The sequence below is a fragment of the Monodelphis domestica genome, chromosome 4, assembly GCF_027887165.1.
Source record: "Monodelphis domestica isolate mMonDom1 chromosome 4, mMonDom1.pri, whole genome shotgun sequence".
NCBI classification, from domain to species: domain Eukaryota; kingdom Metazoa; phylum Chordata; class Mammalia; order Didelphimorphia; family Didelphidae; genus Monodelphis; species Monodelphis domestica.
In genome coordinates, this window is record NC_077230.1 from 320,852,734 (window position 1) to 320,874,838 (window position 22,105).

The window sequence follows — 22,105 nt, forward strand, 5'->3', positions numbered from 1 at the left end:
GACTGAAGCCTCCTGCTTTAGACCTTTCCAGGAGTGAGGGGAATTTGTCCGATGGGCCCCCAAATGATGCAGGCTTTCCCTGTCTAACATTGCTAAGTAGTTCTGCAAAAACTCAGCATTAGGTAAAACCACGCTGCCAGGTCAGTTCCCTCGGGATGATGGGATAGTCAACAAACTTCTGAGACTCTGGTACTAGCCAGGGCCATCATCACTTACCACTTTGCACCTTGGACTATTGTCCACATGGCTCAATCTTAGCCAGAAGGTGAAGGAATGATGAGGTGATCCCATGTCATGGATATTGCAAGATAGTGCTGGTGGGGCGGTCCTGGGAAGCATGTAGCACTTGTGAAGAGGACCTGCTTCTACTGATTGGTTCTTTTGAAAAAGTGTTTCAAAACAAATAGTCTGCAGCTAGGCTTGTAAGGGTAAAATTTAGGGGTTATTGACTGATTATATTATACTAGTGGTTGCCAGGGATTAATTCAATCCCAATAAATTACTTAAATCAGTTTGGGATTTTAGAGTGGTTTTAATTACAATAGAAGGAAGAAATTAAGAAGAGAGAGAGAGGAAAGAGAATTTAAACTGCTCCAGCCTGGGCTGAGCCAGGCAGGAGTTCAGAGGCCTTGGCCAAGGGGCCTTCTCAATCTAGCTCAGCTACCAACCATAAGGTCTCCTCCAAGATGAGGGGTCTCCTAGGAGGATAGTGCTTTAGGGGAAAGGAAAAGAGTAATCAGCTTAACCACTCACCAAGTATGCTAAAAGCTTCTCCCAGTCACCTCATCGGCAAGCTGCAAATGCCATACCGCCAAGACAACAAGCACGCCGCCTTAAACTCGGCAAAGCCCAATGTCTCCACAAGAGAGAGCCCAGAGAGAGGAAGTCACACTAATATATAGACAGTTCTTTATATCACTTCCTGCGTCTCATATGTACCAGTGGTAGTTTAAGCTTGACTTAGGGGACTGTCAGTTGTTTTCTGATTTGTCACTTGTTAGCACATGTCGGTCATAGGCCATCCTCCTCAACACTTAATCCTTAAGTAGGGGTGTGAACATTCCTGGTGGCTAGAATTTCTAAAGACTAAGCAGGGTGGAGAATATCTAAAATTCACAGGCTAAAAGAAAAGAGCATCCTTTTATTATTGATAAAACAACATGACAAATATATTAAAATCAAATTACCTATTTCATTAACAATAAGATATTAATATGCAGTACTTTTATTATTATTAGTGTAGAGGTATTCCCATATCCATAGTGCAGATACCGAACTTTCTTCACCTTGGGAGATGGCCTTTGATAGTAGATCTGACCAGAAAAATTTATCACTTTGCAACTCCTGGGGCCAGGTTTCTCAAGTGACACACATACCGGTGGTTTGTCATTGGACCCAAGCCTTTCCAGGTTGATAGAATCTACCAGAATTCATGCTCTTCTGATATGGCCTTCTAGAATCTAAAGTCGTCCTCTCACCAGGATGAAACATATAATGATGATGATGATGATAATGGTAACTAGCATTGGTTTGCAAATAATTTAGGAGATTATTATTAAAACTACCATTTATTTATTACTACACAATTAGGTAGCTCTGTGGATAGAGCCTTGGGCCTGGAGTCTGAAAGGTTGGGGTTCAAAACCTGCCTCAGACATTTCATATCTGGGTGATCCTGGGCACTTAGCCTCTCTCTGCCTCCGTTTCCTCCACTGTAAAGTGGGAATAATAATAACACTTCTCAAGGTTGATCAAACGAGATAAAATTTTTAAGTTCTTTGTAAGCCTTAAAACATTATATAATTTATAAAACACTTTCTTTGAAATAATCCTTTGAAGGAGATAATATAAATAATATCCCTAGGAGTAATTGTGGTACAGAGAGGTGACTTGCAACTTTTGGGCTCTGGAATCTATAGGAAAACTCTGGTCTTCTGTCTCTAAGTCCAAGTGCTTTTTTCTACTCTTTCACACCATTTCTTCATTCATACTAAGAGATTTCATCTTGTACATTTGAAGTGTAGCATAAAAAGTTTGTTGAAAGGGGCAATGAGGTGGTTCAATGGATTGAAAGCCAGGCCTAGGCACAGGAGGTTCAAATGTGACTCTCAGACACTTCCTAGCTGTGTGACCTGGAGAAGTCACTTAACTCCCATTGCCTAGCCCTTTCCACTCTTCTGCCTTGGAACCAACATGTAGTATTGATTCTAAGATGGCAGGTAAGGGTTTAGAAAAAGTTCAGGAAGTTGGGACCTGTTTAGGATCATGAGTGAGAGTGTGTAGTGGCTTTGGGGCATAGGCGAGGAGGGTCTTGCCCATTGCACATGTAGAGAAATCCCCCAAAGAATCTGTTTATTGTGAATGAGGAGTAGCACTGGATCATTCTCATCACGTCTCTTGTTGTCTTAGAGCCGGACGACCACCTTACAGTCGCACAGTCACTAAAGAAAGAGTTTGATAACCCTGAGACTGCGGACTTGAAGTTTCTGGTGGATGGAAAATATATTTACGTGCATAAGGTTCTTCTCAAAATTAGGTAAGGAATACATGTGTGCTGCCTGGTCTGGAAACAGCTCATTCATTTGGGGACCCCCGTTGAGAGCCCTCAGGCACTGTCCAGGGTGCTGTGGGGGCGCCCCGAGGTCTCAATGCACTGGGTAAGATGCAGCCCTGCTGGCACGGACCCTACGGGATAGGAGGGAGAAGGCACAATGTACGCACGCAGGAAGCATGGAGAGAACAAGGCATGGCAGGCTGTGTTTGAGTGACCAAATGTCAGCTCATTTCTAGTAAGGATTGTTGCATTTCTTGAATTTGTTTCCCCATTGCCTCATTGAATGTCTGGCACATAGTAGGTGCTCAGTGGGTAATCGTAGAGGAAAGAGCGAGTGGCAGAGGCAAATGTTTTCTATAGTGTGTCATCTTTACCTTGTCATAATAATTAAATGAGATATAGTTAAAGTATTTCTGAAACTTCAAAGGCCATATATATGTTGGTTATTATTGTCTTGATTCTGCTTATTTCATTCTTCATCAGTTCATGCAAATCTTATTTCCCTGAATTCTTTAGATTCATCAGTTTGTGGTACAAAAGGATATTAGAATGACCCAAGTTCAAATCTAGCTTCAAACACTAACTGGGCAAATTCACTTCACCTCTATTTACCTTAGTTTCTTCATCTGTAAAAAAAGAGGTAATTAGCACATAACTCAGGATTATTGGAGGATCAAGTGAGATAATATTTGTAATAATACTTAGATAATTTTAACATTTTAGGTATTTAGCAGATGACAGACCTTAAAATGTTGCCTGTTACTCATACTATTGTTAGTATTTATCATCATACACCAAAACGTTTTCAACTGTTCCCAATGGATGTCACTCATTTGGTCCCCATTTCACCTCTCCTAGAATATAAGTTCCTGGAGGGTGGCTAGTGTGATCTCATTTTCTGTCTGTGTTTCCCAGGGCCTGGCATCATGGGTAGAACCTAGCAGATGCTTGACAAACATTGAATTGTTCATTGATTGCTTTGGTTGCAAAGAACGTCGCTCTGGGCTTCTTTTTTCAGGTGTGAACATTTTCGTTCTGTATTGAATGGCAATGAGGATGACATTGTAGAAATGGACGAATTTTCCTATCCTGTTTACCGAGCCTTTCTGGAGTACCTGTACACAGACTCTATCAACCTCTGCCCAGAGGATGCGATAGGTAATTATCACGAGAGTCAGAGCATGGAATGATAGGAATGTCCAGTGATTTGTGCCTTATTTCACTTGGCTCACCATGAATAGGTTTGCGCCAATGCTATCCATTATATGTGACCAAATTTTGGTGGTTCTGAGAGTCGTCTTAATGTATGTGGTTATAGTTATTTGCCTATGCTTTTTTTACTTTGTTTCACTTCAGATGCCTTCTCATATGTCTCCAAATTTGTCATTACTTAGGGCATAATAATAGTTGATGTTCTTCACGTACCATGTTTTGTTTAGTCATTTCTTTGTACTTAGACATGTCTTCTTATTATATAAATAATGTTGTTATGGACATTTCTGGATAGGTCTTTTAATTATGTATATAGGTCTTAAGTTTATTTGTATAAACAGTCCTGTAACTTTTCTTGCTTAATTCCAAAGTATTTTTTAGAACAGATGGACCACTTCACAACAAGCATGAATTAGTATTAGCCTGTCTTCCTACAATTTCTCTAGCACAAATATTTTCTATCTTTGTCTATCAGATGACTAATTGATGTGAAAGTATTCCTAAAAGTTGTTGTAATTTTTGATGATCTAATTATTAGCACTTTTGAGCTTTTTCATATAGTTTATGATAGTCTATACTTTTTGTATTTCTTATTATTAAAGTAGTTTGTATATTACTTAACTATTTGTAAAGGAATGGCTCAATCTTACAGATGTGTTTTAATTAGCTATACATTTTTGGCACTAGATTTTGGTATTTTAATATTGAGATTTTTTCTAATTAACCTGTTTCTAATTTTTCTTGCTTTAATTTTATGCAAAGGTTTAAAATTTTTATCTGATCAAAATTGTCTATTTATCTTTTATAATCTTCTCTATCTCATGTCTACATATTTTCCTTGATCTTACAATTGTGTAAGATCTTAGCATTTTTTCTCTAAAATTTTTATGGAGAAACTATTCGCACTTAAGTCATTTATCTATTTATATATGGCAAATGGCTTAAGATTCTGATCTAAACCTGTTTTCCTCTAAAATGACTTTTGCTTTTGTCAGGTCTTGCTAAAAAAAATGATCTCTTACCCCAGGATCTAGTGTTCTTGGGTTTATAGAATTTTGACCCACTCAACCTTTTTGTTTTTAAATCTTGCTTCTCTAGCCTATTCCACTCATCTATTTTTTTTGGCTTATTTGTTCTTTAGTCCACTATATTTTGGTCACTTCTAACCTTTGCTTGCATAAAACCAATCTCAGCAATAAGTCTAGCTCAAGTCTGCCCACCATTTCTTTTGCTTTTGTAGCAGGTTTCACACATAACTGTACACAAATGCACATCCCCCCAGCAGGGGCAGTTGCAGTGGCTTGCTGTTTCAGATGAACCCTTCCTAATAAATACTCTCCCCTTCCCTAGGGCTGCTGGATCTGGCTACTTTTTATAGAGATAACCGATTGAAAAAGCTCTGTCAGCAAACTATCAAGCAAGGGATCTGTGAGGACAATGCCATTGCTCTGCTTTCAGCCGCCGTGAAATACGAAGCCCAGGTAAGAAGAGAGATTTTGGGGAAGGCTTTTGGAGGGGGCCGTCCCAGCTCAGTGGAATCCCCCCCTGATCTTGTACCTACCTCCTGGGGCTGCTGAGAGCAGGTCACCCGAGACAGTCTGTGGGAAGTGCTTTGTAACCATAGAGGCTTACATGTGAATGCGAGTTATTTTTGTTGCTGATTTTGGAACAATGACTAGTTAATTGTTAAGCATGCTTATTCAGTGCCTGTTTTCTCTCAAGCACTGTGCTGGGCATGAAACAGTCCTTGCCCATAAGGGTTTTACATGGTATTGGGGAAAAGCTTACGTACAAAAATATGTCTGTAGAAAATATCTGTGTGGGTTTCGGTGAGATAAAGGGACGGTCAGTTACAAAATGGAGTTGATTTAGTTGGGAATCAAGAGAACCAATCAGATTGTGCCTTATGAACACTGACTCCATCTTGTGCTGCTTCATAGATTCATCCCCATCTTGTTGTTTTTTTTCTGTTATTCATCCATGGGAAACTAGATTATATAAGCCATCTATTGTTTCATACATGCAGGTGGATGCAATTAATCAACATCTTTTCGTTTTATGAATAGAGGACTCCGAAACCAGTCGTCCCCCTCCCAACTCGACCGAAACTTACTCTTTTCCCTTCCCAATTTGGATATCCCCTAATCTTTCCTCCTGTTAGAAATTAGATTACTTAACTTTGTATCCTTTTAATTGTTTTTATAATTAATCAACATATTTTGATTGTTTTTCATGTATAAAAAACTGCTTTACTCTGTACTCAGGGTCTTTGGACTGACTGGGGACTCCATTGACCCATTTGTTCCGTCTGCATAGCCAATAAATTGCTTATGCTCAGATTGTTTCCTCAGTTATTATTAATTACCCGCCACAGTATATCTATATCTATATCTATATCTAGGTCTACAAAAATGTATACTTTATATACATACATACATGCCAGACATGTATGTATGTATATGGACACATATAAAAAGTAAATACAAGGAAATGAGGGGAGATTTTCCCAAAAACCCTAACTATGTGGAGAGTCTGGGGAGTTGCTTCAAACTATGCTCAGCATCAGCTGTAGAGAGACAGAATTTGCCCACATTTCAGCACTGTGGCCTAGGCACATATGATATCCAAGGCCTAAAAGCAAAGACTAGGGAAATTGTCATCTTTACTTGTAGTCTTTTATAAAATTTCAGTTGTCTTCTCTAAGCATTTTTTCATTTAAAATAAAATCTTTTATCTCTATGATTATCAGAACGGCCCCAAAGTGAAGCATTTCCACAAATTGCTTAAATTTAAAAGTCTTGAAATATTTAGAAAAATGGTTAGTTTCTTCGCCTATAAATTATAAAAGGTACTGGGTTTTATCGATTTGGTAACCTATTTCCCTTTGTAATAGTACTACTACATAATCTGAATTTTAACTGATGTGTTCACCAATGGTGGGTCTCTGCTAGTTGCATCCTATTTTGTCTTAGGCTATTGGCCATTGTCTGTATTACTTTGGTGCAGTGTTAGGCTTGGGCTCCACTAGTTTGCAGAATTTCATTACAATTGCTTTGATTCTATGTCCAGATCAGTTTGTTGATATCATTCTAACAAATTCTGGACCCAGTAATTCCACATGGTGGTTCTCAAGCTGTTCAAAAATGGCCAGACCCTTGTTTAACAAAATTTTGACAAAACCCTTATGTTAAAGTCTTTTACAAGTATCTTAAAATATAGATGCCAAATAACATAAGACTAATTTTCCAGACTGAAAAAAATGTGTTTTTCAACCAATATTATTCCAAATCTAACAATATTTAAAAAAATTTTTTTTAGCGAGAGAGGTATGTGTATGTGTGATTGCTTGTTATGTGTTGTTCTGTTTTGTTTTTAATTTGCAAGCATTATTGGAAGCAGTATCTTAATTTATAAGATACTTTACAGTGTTCATTTTCCTCTTACCTTACATAAATTTATATTTAATTTGGATTGTTTCAATTTGGTAAATACTTAGAAAGTTTATACCAAGCATATTCTATTAGGTGCTAGAGATAAAAAGATAGTTTTGACCTTTAAAGGGCTTACAATTGCAAGATCAGATTTAAAGCTGAAAAGGACCTTAAAGGTCATACGGTTTAACCCCCCCTTTTAAAAATTAAAATTTCATATTTTTATTATATTTATGTTTTATTAAATATATTTATATGCATAAATAAAATATATTTATAAAATATACTTTTATTATATTTATATTTTACAGATAAAGAAAATGAGCCCCAGAGAGATTGTCACTTGCCCAGTATCAGAGAGGTAGTAAGTGGCAGAAATGAAAACAATGTAATGAGGGGGGATGTGATATATACAGATTCATATAAACTAAAGTGTGATAAAGATAAAAGAGAGTGCCAAAGTTCTCTTAAGAAAATTTGAGGAAGGAGAAACCATAATAATTTAGGGAATGATCCATAAATAGCATAAGCTTCTCCTTGAAGAAAGAAAAGGATTTTTTTTTTTTTGGAAATTTTATTTAATTAGTCAATTTAGAACATTTTCCCTTGGTTACAAGAATCATATTCTTTTCCTCCCCTTCCCCTCCCCTTTCTCATAGCCAACATGCAATTCCACTGGGTATTACATGTGTCTTTGATCAAAACCTATTTCCATGTTTGTACTAGGGTGATCGTTTAGAATCTACATCCCCAGTCATATTCCTCTTGACCCATGTGATCAAGCAGTTGTTTTTCTTCTGTGTTTCTACTCCCACAGTTAAGAAAGAAAAGGATTTCAGCAGATAGAAATGAAGTAGATTATGGCCTTTCAAGTTTAGAGGGCAACTAGAATTTTTGATTGGAACATAAAAGAATTTAAATGAATGAATAACCATTTATTAAGTCCTTTTCCTGGGGCCAGACATAATTCAAGTCCTGAGAATACATTTGTATTGTATTGTCCTCCTCTCCCCCCCAAGATAGTTCTTGTCCTCAAGATGCTTACATTCTAATAGGGGAAGGCAACATAAATAGGATTAGTGGCCATTGAGAAGAGCTTTAGACGAGAAATTCAGAGGGAATGGTGATTTGGATCATAGGGGAAATAACTGAATGTGACCTTTCCAGGAATGGTAGTGTTGATTCATTGACTATTTGCAGAGCTATCCTGGAGAAAGGGGTTGATGGGGAGAGGATGTAAAATGAGAGCCCAGAAAGGTAGTTTAAAAGCAGATTATGGCAGACCTTAAGCACTTAGCCAAGGACTTTGTGTTTTATTTTACAGGCAATAAAAGTTTTAAGCAGATAAATGATATGATTAGTTGGAAGGATGGATTTGTCAAGGGAGAAACAGAAGAAATTGGAGAAAAGGAGAATATCTGAAAGCTATTATAGGATAGTCTATGCAAGACATGCTGAGGGAGGCCTATATTAGAGGAGAGAACATAAGTGGTAGAGAAGAGAGGAGACATGTGCGAGCTGTCCCAGAGGTACAATTGACAAGACACAAAGATGATTTCAGAGCTCACCATTTCTGAAACCATGTGATCAGGTCCAACAAATCACGAAATATCATTTTCTTCAGCAAATTCTTATTTTCCTTACAACAGTGCTTAATAAATCTCATCCACCTTTTTCACAGGTACAGGTTCCCATAAACTTTGCATCCAGGAAGTCACTTTCCCAATTATTAGATTAATGTGAGAATTCCATTTGGGAAGTGGTGAGTTTGAGGTGCAGGCAGGGGAATCAGAGCAGGCTATATAGAATCAGGGAGCATCTGTACAGCAGTGAATGTAGCCATAGGAGCGAAGGAGTATTGAGACAGAAAAGAGGGTTGAGAACATACAAAACTTTTGGGAGGCACACACAGGTAGGGAATGAGAAGAATTAAATGGATCTGGGAATCTTGATTACAAAAGAATAATCAACTCCATAGAGGAACTGGGGATGGACAGTATCCTGGGATCAAGGGAAGAGGGATGTAGAGATGGAAGTGGTGGCAAAGGCTGTCTAATGCTGCAGAAGCATCAGGGAAGATGAAGACTGAGAAAAAATTTTTAGACTTGACAAGCAAGAGGGCACTGTTGACCTTGGAGACAGATGACAAGAATTTGGGGATTGAGTGGGAGGTGAGGGAAAAACAGATATATACTACTTTTTCTAGAACTTTTAAGAGTGAAGGGAGGGCAGCTAGGTGGCTAATTGGATTGAGATACAGGCCAGTAGGTCCTGGGTTCAAATTTGGCCTCAGATACTTCCTCGCTGTGTGATCCTGGGTATGTCACTTAACCCCAGTTGCCTAGCCCTTACTACTCTTCTGCCTTGGAATCAATACACAGTATTATTTTAAGACAGAAGGCAAGGGCTTAAAAAAAAAAGAGTAAAGAAGTGATATGGGACAACATTATCTTTAGGGATAGGAATAAAAAGGAGAGAATTTTAATTTTTTTAGATTGGAGAGAGCTGAGCATGTTTATGTATGGAAGGAGAGAAACTAGTAAGAGAGGAAAACATTTTTAGTTGTTGCTAACTTTATTTTAATGAACAAGCCTTTTTTCCCCCTCTCTTTCTTGCCTTTCCCCTCAGTGGGAGGAAAAAGCCTACACAGCCTTTCTAACAAACATACATAATTAAGTTAAACAAATTCCCATATTGGCCATGTATAAAATGTTTGTTCCATTTTGTTCAAGAAGACACTGATGATAAGAGATGGAGAAGTTAGTTCAAGGTACTAAAGGAGGCAGAGGTAGATAGAAGTAAGGGAGAAACTAATAAACACAGCAAGGACAATTCCTTTTTAAAAAATGTTTAGTAAAAATTACAAGAATTTTATTTATTTGTTGTCTGGTTTTAATCTTGAAATTCTTACTAAACTAGAAGATAAAAGATATTTGCAGTTAATATTTGCCCCATTGGTACAGGAAAGGCTTAATGGACTTGATTTTATCATGAATCAGAAGCAACAAAAACATTTCATGGGACATTTGGTCATCTCACATTGCAGTGCTCAACATGAGCACTTGCAAAAATATGATTAGAAAAGCATTGCACCTTATGTACCAATATTTGTCACAGAAAATGAGAGGAAAAGGGAAATCCTCTCAAGAACTCTCCAAAATGTTCCTTATTAAATTTAGACACTCAACAATTGATTGCAGTGCCAAAAAGGGCATGAGGAGGAAAGTGAAAAAATCTGTCAGAAAAAAAGATTTAGAAACTAGAAAGACCAACATTTTAATATACATACCACACATGAGTCTCACTTATGTGTATCATGAACACTTTATCTGAGAAAAGAATCAAGAAGTTCTGAACATGGTAAGAACCAAATCATAGGACAAAAATTAATTATTATTTAACCAGAAATTATTTATTCCTGATACTGGATTAATTCTCTGGACTCAGCTAACTGTGTTGGAGCAGAGATCAAAATTAATGCAAACTTAGAAGATTAAAAATGAGAAAATAAACCTAGCACCCAATTAAAACAATTCTAATTTAACCAATTTAAACAAGTTGCTAGCCCTCAGAAATGGGGAATACATAGTGAAATGTACATGGACACACATTCTAGCCATTGCCTAAATAAACTTAAGCAATTTACATCAACTTCCACAATGAGAACAAGAGCCTAGAAACCCCCTCAGCCAGTAAGACTTTATCTGCTTGCCAAATGAAAATTTCATGGAAAAGAATGGTAGAAAATGATGAACCTTATTAATAAATAGCAAGAAGCAATTAAGAGAAAACAAGTTTAAAAAGTTTGGTGAAAGAACAATCTAAACCAAGACATCTGAAGGGTATTTAAAGATGAAGGTAGCTGACAAACCATAATGCAATAAAGATAGTAACTAATGGAGAACATGGCAGGCAAAATATGTTATTTCAGTAGAGACTTGGTAATGATATCCATGAGTATTATGTGGGCCAAAAGAAACCGAAAGGATGACAAAAATGGGTAAAAGTAGAAAAGTTCTATATAGACTTTTGTAACAAAATTTTTTCACCATCAAGGATACCACATTTGGACTCCAAACACTCCAGGCCCAAATGGACAACATGAAGCTACGGAAATGGCAGTGAAGAAAATAAAGATGAGAAGAGCAGCTTCTCTAGACCAAGTATATGTGGAGAAAGTCCATCCCGGAAGTGGCCGAATTTTGAGAGATAGTGTCAAATTTTCTTAAAGAGAGGAGGTTTTTAAAAAAAGGGAACATGAAAATAATGATAATTATCAACTCATACTGACTTTTCCATCTCTAAAATAGTTTTACAAGAATAACACACACATTGAGGTCACTTGATGAATGTATGCAAAGGGAGCAAGAAATCTTTCATAATTGATATTCTATAAAAACTAATATTTTCACAGTTATGCAGCTGATTGAAGGTATTGAGAAGACCAGTTCTTGTAGCACTTATGTTGGTTTGTTAATTATGGAAAGCTTTTGATTTAGGCTCTCCTCCAATTCAAATATATAAGAACAGAGATTAAAATATTCAATATGAAAATTTATTTTAAAATATTAATGACTAAAATAATAATCAAAATAATTTAATATATACGGTGGCATATTAATATGTTATAATCTTAATATATGAAATTATTAATTAATTAAAATAGTAAATAAATGAACAGTAGATACAATATTAAATCTTGTAATATATATAAAGAATAGAGATAATTGGTAGACAACCTTCTCTGATTGTTAGTGGCAAGTAAGACACAAAATGTAGGCTTATCAGAGGTGTTTCTTGCTACAATGGGAGATGACCAGTGCTGGGGCTAAATTGAAGATGAGGTATTTGTTGGTATTGAAACCTAGTACTTCTGTTTGTAGGTGACACTGTACTAATTGCATCAAACCCTAGAACATTTTGGACTTAATGAAAAGGAGGGGGAGGGAAGGGAAGAAACATTTCTTAAGACCTAATATAGGCCAAGCAGTGTGCTAAATGCTTTTGCAAATATAATCTCAATTGATTCTCACAAAAACCCTGTGAAGTAGGTACAATTATCCCCATTTTACTGATGAGGAAACTGAGGCAAACAGGTTAAAGGACTTGCCCGGGGTCACAGAGCTGGCTGGTGTCTTTGGCTAGATTTAAATTTAGGACTTTCTGACTCCAGACCCAAGTACTTTATTCTCTGTGCCACCTTGCTGCCCTTTTGGGAAGCATAGTCACTTAAAAGAGTTCAGTCTATCTACCCACATAGGAAAAATTGAATGGATAAAGCCTGTTGGTTAGCCTCTTAACATGCAGTTGTATAGTCTAGTCCCAGGGTATAAGTATCTTTGACAGTCACTGAAAATGGACAATGAGCTGGACCCATAATTGAGTAGCAGGAGGAAATTGGGATAGATTGCTTTGGGAAATGTTACAGTTCTTTTAAAAAAAAAACAAGCTTCTTGCTGAAACTTATCTGTTTTCTTACTATCTTAATCATTCTGGTGAGATTATGTCACTATCATTAATGGGATAGCTCTATCTTTGAAGATTTGAGGGTGAAAATCATTGTGAATGGATGCCATCAGAGAGACCTGGCTGGATTAAAAGATGGGACGGTCACAAAGCAAAGGGACGGGCAAGTAGCCAATGGGCAACCTACATCTTTCACCACTTCCAAACAACAGATATAAATAGAAAGATCCTTAGTATGTTGTAGCAGATCATGGGGAGGCTAGTGACAGGAGTCACCTAAGTTGGGCAGGCATAGGTGCATTGAGATTCCCAGAGTATCTAGATTGATGAGATCATAGATCAGTGATGGCAAACCTATGGAATGGATGCCAAAGATGGCACATAGAGCCCTCTCTGTGGGCATGTGGCTGCCCTCTCTACCCCCCAGCTCGTTACTAGAAAGGCAGAGAGACTCTGGTGGGGGTGCTCCCCTCCCCTTCTCCACTATACCTGATAACATTTTTTTCACATCCCCCACCCCTCTGCCCAGCAGCCCAATGGGAGCACACACTCCCCTCCCCCTCTCCACCTGGGCTGAGGACATTCCTCACTTCATCCACCCCTCCACCCAACAGTCCAATTGGAGTGCTTTCTCCCTCTTGTGTGGGATAAAGGTAGGGGTGGGGCACGACACATGGGTTGGGGCCTAACACTCCCTCTTTAAAAGGTTTGCCATTACTGTTGTAGATCAATTAAAGTGTTTTGTTTCTAAATGCTCTTATGATTTTGCCAGATTCATGTAACTCATTTAAAATATTTAGTAATAGTATACTGTGTGTCAGGATCCCTGTGTTTATTTGGAATTTCACACTTTGTCTAGATTTGTAGATACTTGTTTATTCATTAGTTCTGACTTTCTATCTCTTCAAACTTAGAATTTTTACCTAATTATCCATAAAGGGGAGTGTTAAAAGAAAAAAATCAGTAAAAACAAACTAAAAACCCTAAGAATATTATGGATGCCAGTTACTTATTTTTGAAGATATCAACACATATTTAATATTACAAGATAAATGATTTCCAACTTAGTTTGTATCTGGGGATTTTTAATTTGTTCTTTTAAGTTGCAAGCCTAATTCAGTGATCTCTGTCCTCTCTATTTTGTTGGTAAAGGAACTCGGCGATATAAATTTTCCTCTGAGTACTGCTTTGGCTGTATCCCATGGGTTTTGGTATGATGTCTCCTCATTGTCATTCTTTTAAATGAAATCTGTAATTGTTTCTATGATTTTTTTTCTTTTTTTGAATATTGTTTCCCTCTTGTCTCTTTGTTGGTTCTTTCACTCCTGTATTCATTCCATGGTGATATTTTACTCTTGGTCGGAGAGGATTTTCTTGTTGAAATGGCAAGCTTCTGCCCTAGTTATTCCTCCATTTTGACTCCCGATAAATGAAATAAGTACAAAATAAACTTTTTTTGGAAGTCTTTGAGGATCAGTGTGAGGCTTTACTAGCCCCATCTCCTGCTCCTAGAGTTGGAAGGAACCTTAGAGATCATTTAGTTCAAAGGTATAAAACTCTACACAATCCCTAGTGATCCATTTCTAGCTGAGTGCGACATCACTGACCTAGTATAGCCCCACAGCTTGATCTCTTAACTCAGATCTGATGTTTGGATTCCTGAAATCAGTGGACTTTCAGAATGTTTGTCCATTGAAGTGAGGTATGCCATCTTTTTTTCCCCTTTCCATTTTTGCTATTAAAAGTCAAGCCTCTGATTCCAGTTATAATTTTCTGATACAAACTGATTGCATTCCATACATGACTAGACAAGTTCATTCACTGATTCCAGACCAATAAGAAACCAGCTTTTTAGTCAACTGAAAATTCTGAGCAATCTACAATAGTTTTCTGTTCTTTGATTTTCCATATTTGTTGAATATACTTCCTATATGTAATCTGGCACAGACAGCAAAGTGGACAGGTTTGTGAATTTATCTACCCTTAAAACATTTTTCTTCCTGGAATCTGTTGAATTATTTCTTGATACCTAAGGGTTTCAAGAACGTAGCTCCAGAAATACTGATAACCAACTACTTCCTGATAAATATCTATCTAACAAAAGAATTAATGTAATTTTTTTCTTTTCATAAAAACATTAAAATGTGAGTGGCATTTATGGTGCAAGAGAACTAGAAATGCAATGATTTCTAAGAGCATTGTCTAACAACAGCAATAATAACAACAATAGCTGCCATTTATATTGCATTCTCGGGTTTGCAAAACATGGTTACTTACCGTATCTCATTTGATCCAATTTTAAGTGACATTGGTGATTAATGATATGAGGAAGAATGTCTTCTGATCTTATCCTTTCCAAAGATTGCATTTGCTCTTTCTTCTTCAAAGGATAGACAGGCAGATAGATAGATATGAACATATATAGATATATTGCTATAAGCTTGTAAGAAGGAATCCCGACTACATAGCCATATCCCTCAGTCTTCTATTTTTCCCTGCTATTCTCAGAAGCTTTTCACTAAGGTAAATGGAACGTCCCACTTGTGGCAAAACACACTTCCTGCTTTTACAGGTTCTTAAGATTGGAAAAGACAGCAGAAGTCTGCTAACACAACCCCCTCTATAATATTCTCACCTTTACTTCCTCTTTTGGACTGCTCCAGTTGTTTAGGCAGTTTTTCTGGAGTTGAGCTAAAATGTGTCTCTGTAAAATTTGACTCCTGATTCTGCCCTCTGTGTCTGTCTGAACAAGTTTGATCTTTTGTGCACAGCAGACTTTTTAGATTCTTGAAAGCAACCATTGTGTGCCGCTGCCCCTGTCTCCCCCCCCCTCCCCCCCCCAATTCTCCTTTCCAGGCTAATCATCTGAAGTTTTTTCGCCTACTTGAACCAATGGGTTTCCATCCCTCACCATCCTGATTTCCTTTCTTAGAGTGTATTCACAGTGTCCTTCCTAAATTGTGGCTCTAGAACTAAACAGAAGATTCCAGTTCTGATGTGAATAGAGTCAAGTCCTGCCTAGATGTCATATTTGCCCTCCTTTTTGATGCTGTTTTTTTTTTTTAACACATCCAAAGGTTGTATTCACAGTTTTCCTTGCCGAGGCACACTGTTGGACTTTTGATCCATTAATAATCTCAGGACTTTTTCACATGGCATGCTACAGTTATTACCCCTGTGTGTTAAATCTTCATTGAGCAGATTCATGATTTCCAGCTGAAACCTCCTGTGTATGTTGTCTCCTTCGTATGTTTGATGCTAAAGAGCAAGGATTGTCTTCTTTATTTGTGCCACTCACACTTGGCATAGTACTTTGCACTTCATAAACATTAATTTGTTTATTCAGTTTTCTAATGGAAATGGTCACTGCTTTTCTGTGCTGATATGGCTTCAGATGCCATCTACCCACATCCTTCTGTGCTGGTCTGGATTACTTCACTCTAGTGAGAAAACCAAAACCACTTAACGTGAAACTGTGAATGCTTCTCTCTCCATCTCAAAAATGATCTTAGCCCAGACTCCACCATTCTTTTCCAGAACTGACCCCTTCTTCCATCTCTTGATCTCTGTCCCTCTCCAAAACTCCAAAACTGCCTTCTCCACACTCTCTCTTTCACAGTTCCTGTGCTTCCTCCATTGGCCATCTCACCTTCTTTACAAAAACATGTTCATCTCTCTCCTTCCTCAAAGAGATTCTATAGGCCCTGCTCTTCACTCAAGCTATTGTCTATCCTTTTCCATTTAGTGCCGGAGTTGGAAAAGTAGCAGACCACAGTCCACTTTTACCATTCATTCATTCATCCACCCCTTGTCTGCATAATTATGCGAACACTGTGCTTTCTCTCCTTCCTTCCCTCTTTCCCTCTCTCTTTCCTTCTGATTCTTATCCCCACTGAGACCTAATTTAAAAATCCAGAGGCCTTTTCTTAGTCTTCCTGTCACTTGCTTTGATCTTCACATTCCTGTATCCTGCTTTTCCTTTTATAATACTTACATGGCCTTGGGCAAGTCCCTCAGTGTTGGAGAGCCAGTATGGTAGGGTAGAGGGCTGGACCTGAAATCAGGAAATCTTGAATTCAAATCCTATCTCAGAGATGTACTAGCTGTGTGGTCCTGGGGTACCACCTAATTCTACGTCTCAGTTTCTCTGTAAAACCATGGGGTTGGCCTCAGTGACCTCGTAAGTTCCCTTCCAATCCCCAAGTTTGATTCCCTTTCAGGATGTAGCCTCGCTCCTCTGTGAGTGTGTGTGAGTGGGGAGGCTCATCTCTGATGTCTTCTCTGCACCTGACTCCCTCCAAATCTAGGATCCTATCTGTTTCTCTATCATGGATTCGTTAGACTGTTTAATTTCTCCTGGATCCCTGTTGCCTCAATTCTCATACTCTTTCCTCCTACGCTTTCCATGATGTTGCATTCACATAATTCTTTTCCCTCTTCCCTGATGACTCCTGACTCTTTTTCCTTATGCTACCTCCCTCCCCCACGTAAGGCATTTCCCAAAGCTTTTTACCGTTCTTTTTATTTTCTTTCCCCTCTGCATTCTTTCTCTCTATGTCTTCAGACACTGTTTAAATGGTCAATTCTGTATATTGGATTTCCAAATCAAGCTCTTTTGCCCTAAACTCCAAATCTGAATTTTGTGAATTTCAAAACTATTCCACCCTAATCAGACCATTTTTTAGAAGATCTGATTTAGCTATTTCCTGATCAATAACAATAGAGATACTTGGAATGACAGAATCAGGTCTGTTAAATTTAGATTTTTCAGCCTCAACCATAATATTCACCCTTTACAATTTCCAGCTGCCTGATGGGTACCTTCTAGTTGAACTCAACTTTGTGCCAAATGCTTTACTCTCCACTTTCCAGTCGCCCAGCTTTGATGGGAGCCCCCTTCAGCAGGTTCCGGCTCTCCCTTGTCACACAAACAAGACTTGCAGACTTCCAGAGTTGCAGGGGACCGAAGCAGGCATTGAGGCTGCCTCCTATCTAAAGAGGCATCTTCTTTGCACTATTGTCCCAGAAACGGACACTCAAACATCTTTGTTTGACCTGCAGGGAGGGGCCTCTCACTGTCTCGGGAAGGGTCTGCTTCTGCCTTTGCAAGCTCTCTGTGTGAGGAGCTTTCCCCAGCCATCTAGCTCACCTACCGGACGGTGCAACTTCAGGGGCTGAGCCCAGTTCTGTCCTACGAGAGCATTCATAGAACAACTGTTAAGAAAAAGAAGAGGAAAGGCTCAGTCTGACTGATCCTTCCAGTCAGAGAGTCTGAGACTATGTGCAGGGCGCTACCCTTGGGGACCTCCCCGCTCTGCAGAGCTGTGGGATGAGAGCATCTCGCATAGCTTTCAAGCCAGGCTTATTCTCTATACTTTGGCTTTTGATTTTGTGTGTGCGCGCGCGCGTGTGTGTGTGTGTGTGTGTGTGTGTGTGTGTGTGTGTGTGTGTGTGTGCACGTGCGTGCGTGTGTATGTGTGTTTCTATTTATATTATAGCTACTGTGTATATGGTTTTCTTGGCCCGTATTATTATTATTTGACTCTGAGCCAGTTTATTTAGATCCTTCCGTGCTTCTCTCTATTCATCACATCCATTTCTTATATTCCACAGGGCAGCGAGGTGGCACTGTAGATAGAGTGCTGGACCCGGAGTTAGAAAGATTTAAGTTCAAATCCAGCCTTAGACACCTTCTAGCGGTGTAACCCTGAGCAAGTCACTTCACCCTAAATTGCCTCAGGTTCCTCATCTGTAAAATGAACTAGAGAAGAAAATGACAAACCGTTCCAATATCTTTGCCCAGAAAATCCCAGATGGGGTCACAGAGTCAGACATGACTGAAGCAACTGAATGATATTCCATTACCTTTAGGGACCAGTTTGTTAAGCAATTTCTGCAATCCGTGGACATCTACTTCATTTTCAGTTCTTTGCTATCTCCGAAAGTTCTGCTGTGAATATTTTGGTATGCGTGGTAACTTTCTTATCAGCGGGCTTGTTGGGGTTCTACAACTTGGGCTAGGTCCCCCCTCCCTTTTTCTGTTGCACAATTTTAAGATGCAACAGTCACTTCCTCCTAAAACTTGTGTCTCTTAAATGTCAACAATGGGTTCTTTCTCATTAATCCAGTCTAGAATAGTACTTCCCTCCATTGGGTGCTCCATCATTTGAAGAATGAAGTAATCCTTAAAGTAAGCGATGAACTTGTCAGCTGCTTTGCTTTCCACGGAGGGCCGCTCCAGAAGAAGTTAAGATCGTTTTTGGTCTTTGCAGCTCCAGTCAAGGCACAAGCGTTTATTAAGCACTGACTCTGTACTAGACTCTGCGCTACAAATACAACCAAGAAGAAAGTCCCTGCCCTCAGGGAGGTTATATTCTTTTGGGGGAAGACAACCAGCCGAAGGGAACTGAAAAGTGTGGGGCCAGGAAGGGGTAGCGAATAGAGGAGAGGATGCATGTGTGCCCTCCTTGTAGGATGGTGCTCAAGTTCAGAAAGTCAGATGCACAGAAGGGAGGCCTCTCTCAAAAATGGAAGCCCCCAAAGGAACTCCTCAGTGAGAAGAGAGCAGCCCAGTGCCTCCTACATCATCGTCGTCACTGTTCAGTTGTGTCCAGCTCTTCACAACCCCAGACCTCTGTCCTGGGGTTTTCTTGGTATACACCCTGGAGTGGTTTGCCATTTCCTGTCAGTGGCAGGTTAAGTGACTTGCTCAAGGTCACACGGCTAGGACATTTTTGAAGCTGGATGGTGAACTCTGGTCTTCCTGACTCAGCTTTGCATCCCATTTACTGTGCCACCTAACTGCCATTGTACATCACAGGCAATTCACAAATTGTAATTGAATTTAATATTTAAGTGCCATATCATGTGTATATGATGCTTCTTCTGCCAAATCTTGCTGGTTCTACTTGCACAATATCCCATGCAGCCATCTTTTCCTTTCCGTTTCTATTGCTAATACCCTAGTTGAGAACTTTATTATTTCTCATCTCAACTATTCCAATAACTTCCTAACCAGTCTCCTTGACTCTGTTTTCTTCCCTCTCCAAACCACTGAGATTCCAGATCGATCTATTTAAATATACAGCTTTGAGTTCTCATTTTTCAAAAATCTTCAGTGGATGGCAGAGAGAAGGGAGTTACTGGTTTCTTATTTGCTGTCTCAGAAAAGTCAAAACTTATATTAATATTCAAGGCCCTTTACAATTTTGTCCTGTAGTTCCTTGCAAGCCTTCTGTCACACTTTTTTTTTTCACATACTTTACACTCAATTTAAAGGACTCTGGTAATTCCCTGGACATGCCTACTCTTAACTGCCTCCATGACTTTGCTCACATCATTCACATTACACATAGGCTCAAGATACTTTTTCTTTATATCATAGCCTGTTGAAATCCTCCTTATTTTTCAAGGCTTAACCAAAATTCTGTTTTCAAGAGCGAAGAAAAAATAGATTCAAGTTCTACCTCTGAAACTACCGATTCTGTGACTTAACCTCACAATGCCTCAGTCAGCTGTCTAAAATGATAAGTTGCAGAACATATTTAGATTGACATCTTCACTGGGAATTTTCCATACCAGTGTAATTTATAGGTATAGTCCAGAAATTCCACAGATCTGAAATGCTACCTCCTTCAAGAAGCCTTCTTTAATCCTTCCAACTGGAAGTGCTCTCTCCTTTATACAAATTTTCATGTTCTTTTGTTTATGCCCGTCTTATTTATAATACTAATTTATCAGTCAAAATTACTTATACTAATTTTCAATAGTTATTTGTGGACATCTCTTATGTCTCCTTCAGCTTCTCAGGAGCAGGCATCATATTTTATTTATCTTAGTCTCTCCCTCGACCCTTGGCACAATGCCTTGAACACTGCATAAAATTCAACGCGTGGTATTGAAGGAATGAATAAATGGGTGAATGAATAAATAAGGAGTGTGAGAACCACCTCCAAAGTATTAACAGCCTTTTCTCTGAGTAGTTATAATCTCTTTTTTTTCCTTTTTCCTCTTTTTAGGAATAATGATGTTGAATTTCATTGTATTGCAAATGATCGATACGAAATCCTATTTTTCTCCCCTAGGATTTAGAGGAATTCTGCTTCCGATTTTGCATCAATCATTTGACTGTAGTTACACAAACTTCAGGCTTTGCAGAAATGGACCATGACCTTCTGAAGAACTTCATCAGTAAGGCAAGCCGAGTTGGAGCCTTTAAAAATTAATCAGCAGCTACAGCCAAGAAAGGAACACTCTGGTTCCTTCCAATTCCTGTCCAAAAGCTTGAGAAGAACAGCTTTCACTTAAGTAATGGCTCCCTCAGTTACCCCTAGCAGAGTTCCCATCTTCCGAGGACTGAAGTGGGAGTCAACTCTTTTCTATCTATTGCCCAGAGTCCAAAGTTTACAGAGAAAGTTGAAAATGAGTCAGTGCTACCACGTCGGCCCCAGGCTCTGGCTCGACATGCCACCCCTTAGGAGCTTTTCCTCTTTCCTTTTCGAGTCACTGCAGACAGAACACCTTTACTGGTTCTTGGCAACCGCAGCCTCAGGCCCTGGGACTGTGGGATGATCCATTCTCCAGATTGGCATCCTGGGGATAGCTTAGTGGCACAGAGCGGCTCGCTTTCCCTGCACATGAGGCCCAAAGCTGGGGTTCTGATGCGGCTTTAGAGTCGCTCAGAATGAAAAAAGCCGGTCTGGAACAAGTAGAAAGTGTCCGTATGTGCACAGTTCTGGTCAGGAGCGGGGTTACTCTGGGACAGCCTGCTGAGCCCTAGTGACTAATTCGCGAACACTCATTGGCCTCATAAAGGCGGTGCCAGTGCCAGACGCGGAGGCCCAGGGGCCGCTTTTAGTCCGTAGCTATTTTTTTTAAACGGGGTCGTGAACTTTTCCTATGGAGTTATTAACATGGAGCCTTGATTCTGAGTGCGTGTCATTTGGAGCTCATCTGCCTTACATCACTAGAGCCTCCTTGGCTTCCCTTTGGGTTCACAGGGTGTTCTTCCCAGCATAGTGACGGCTATTTTGTATATTCTTTAAGACTTCGGGGTTACTCTGAAACGGGTCAGTCGTGCTGGAACCAGAAATTAGACGGGAACTTTCAGCCAAAGGCGGAAAAGGACCCAGGACTCATTTTAATGGAAACGATTGACACGGTAGATGTTCAGGTTCCAGTTCAAGTGATCTAATTGGAGCAGTAAAACTCGAATGGAAGCTAACAAAGAAATAGAAAACAGTACAGATCCCAGGGCCACATTCTGTAAAGGGAAACATTTTAGAACTAGAAATCGCCACCTCTGCGGATCCAGTGTGGGATAAGGAAGTGCTTATCTACAGATAATCGTAGAACAAATGTCTTTTTGCCCAACAAGAGGAAAAGTGAAAAATACTAGCAGTTCTTTGCCTCTTACATGCAAATAAATCCATCTGGTATATGA

At 39.1% G+C, this 22,105-nt stretch overlaps 1 protein-coding gene across 16 annotated transcripts in view; it reads left to right on the forward strand.

Moving 5' to 3' along the window:
• Nucleotides 1-22,105, forward strand: part of RCBTB2 (RCC1 and BTB domain containing protein 2) — a 65,152-nt gene extending 43,047 nt beyond the window's left edge. For 4 of the 16 annotated variants that reach the window (XM_056794845.1, XM_056794842.1, XM_056794843.1 and 1 more), the window contains 5 exons: nucleotides 2,410-2,536; nucleotides 3,573-3,712; nucleotides 5,117-5,247; nucleotides 7,509-7,558; nucleotides 12,739-13,117. In XM_056794845.1, the coding sequence (XP_056650823.1) occupies nucleotides 2,410-2,536; nucleotides 3,573-3,712; nucleotides 5,117-5,247; nucleotides 7,509-7,558; nucleotides 12,739-12,907 (617 nt within the window). In that variant the 3' untranslated portion in view covers nucleotides 12,908-13,117. Of the gene's footprint in view, nucleotides 1-2,409; nucleotides 2,537-3,572; nucleotides 3,713-5,116; nucleotides 5,248-5,792; nucleotides 6,104-7,508; nucleotides 7,559-11,253; nucleotides 11,324-12,738; nucleotides 13,118-13,815; nucleotides 13,847-20,747 lie in introns of those variants that run through there. The other 12 variants (XM_056794849.1, XM_056794850.1, XM_056794851.1 and 9 more) reach the window with 5 other exon arrangements.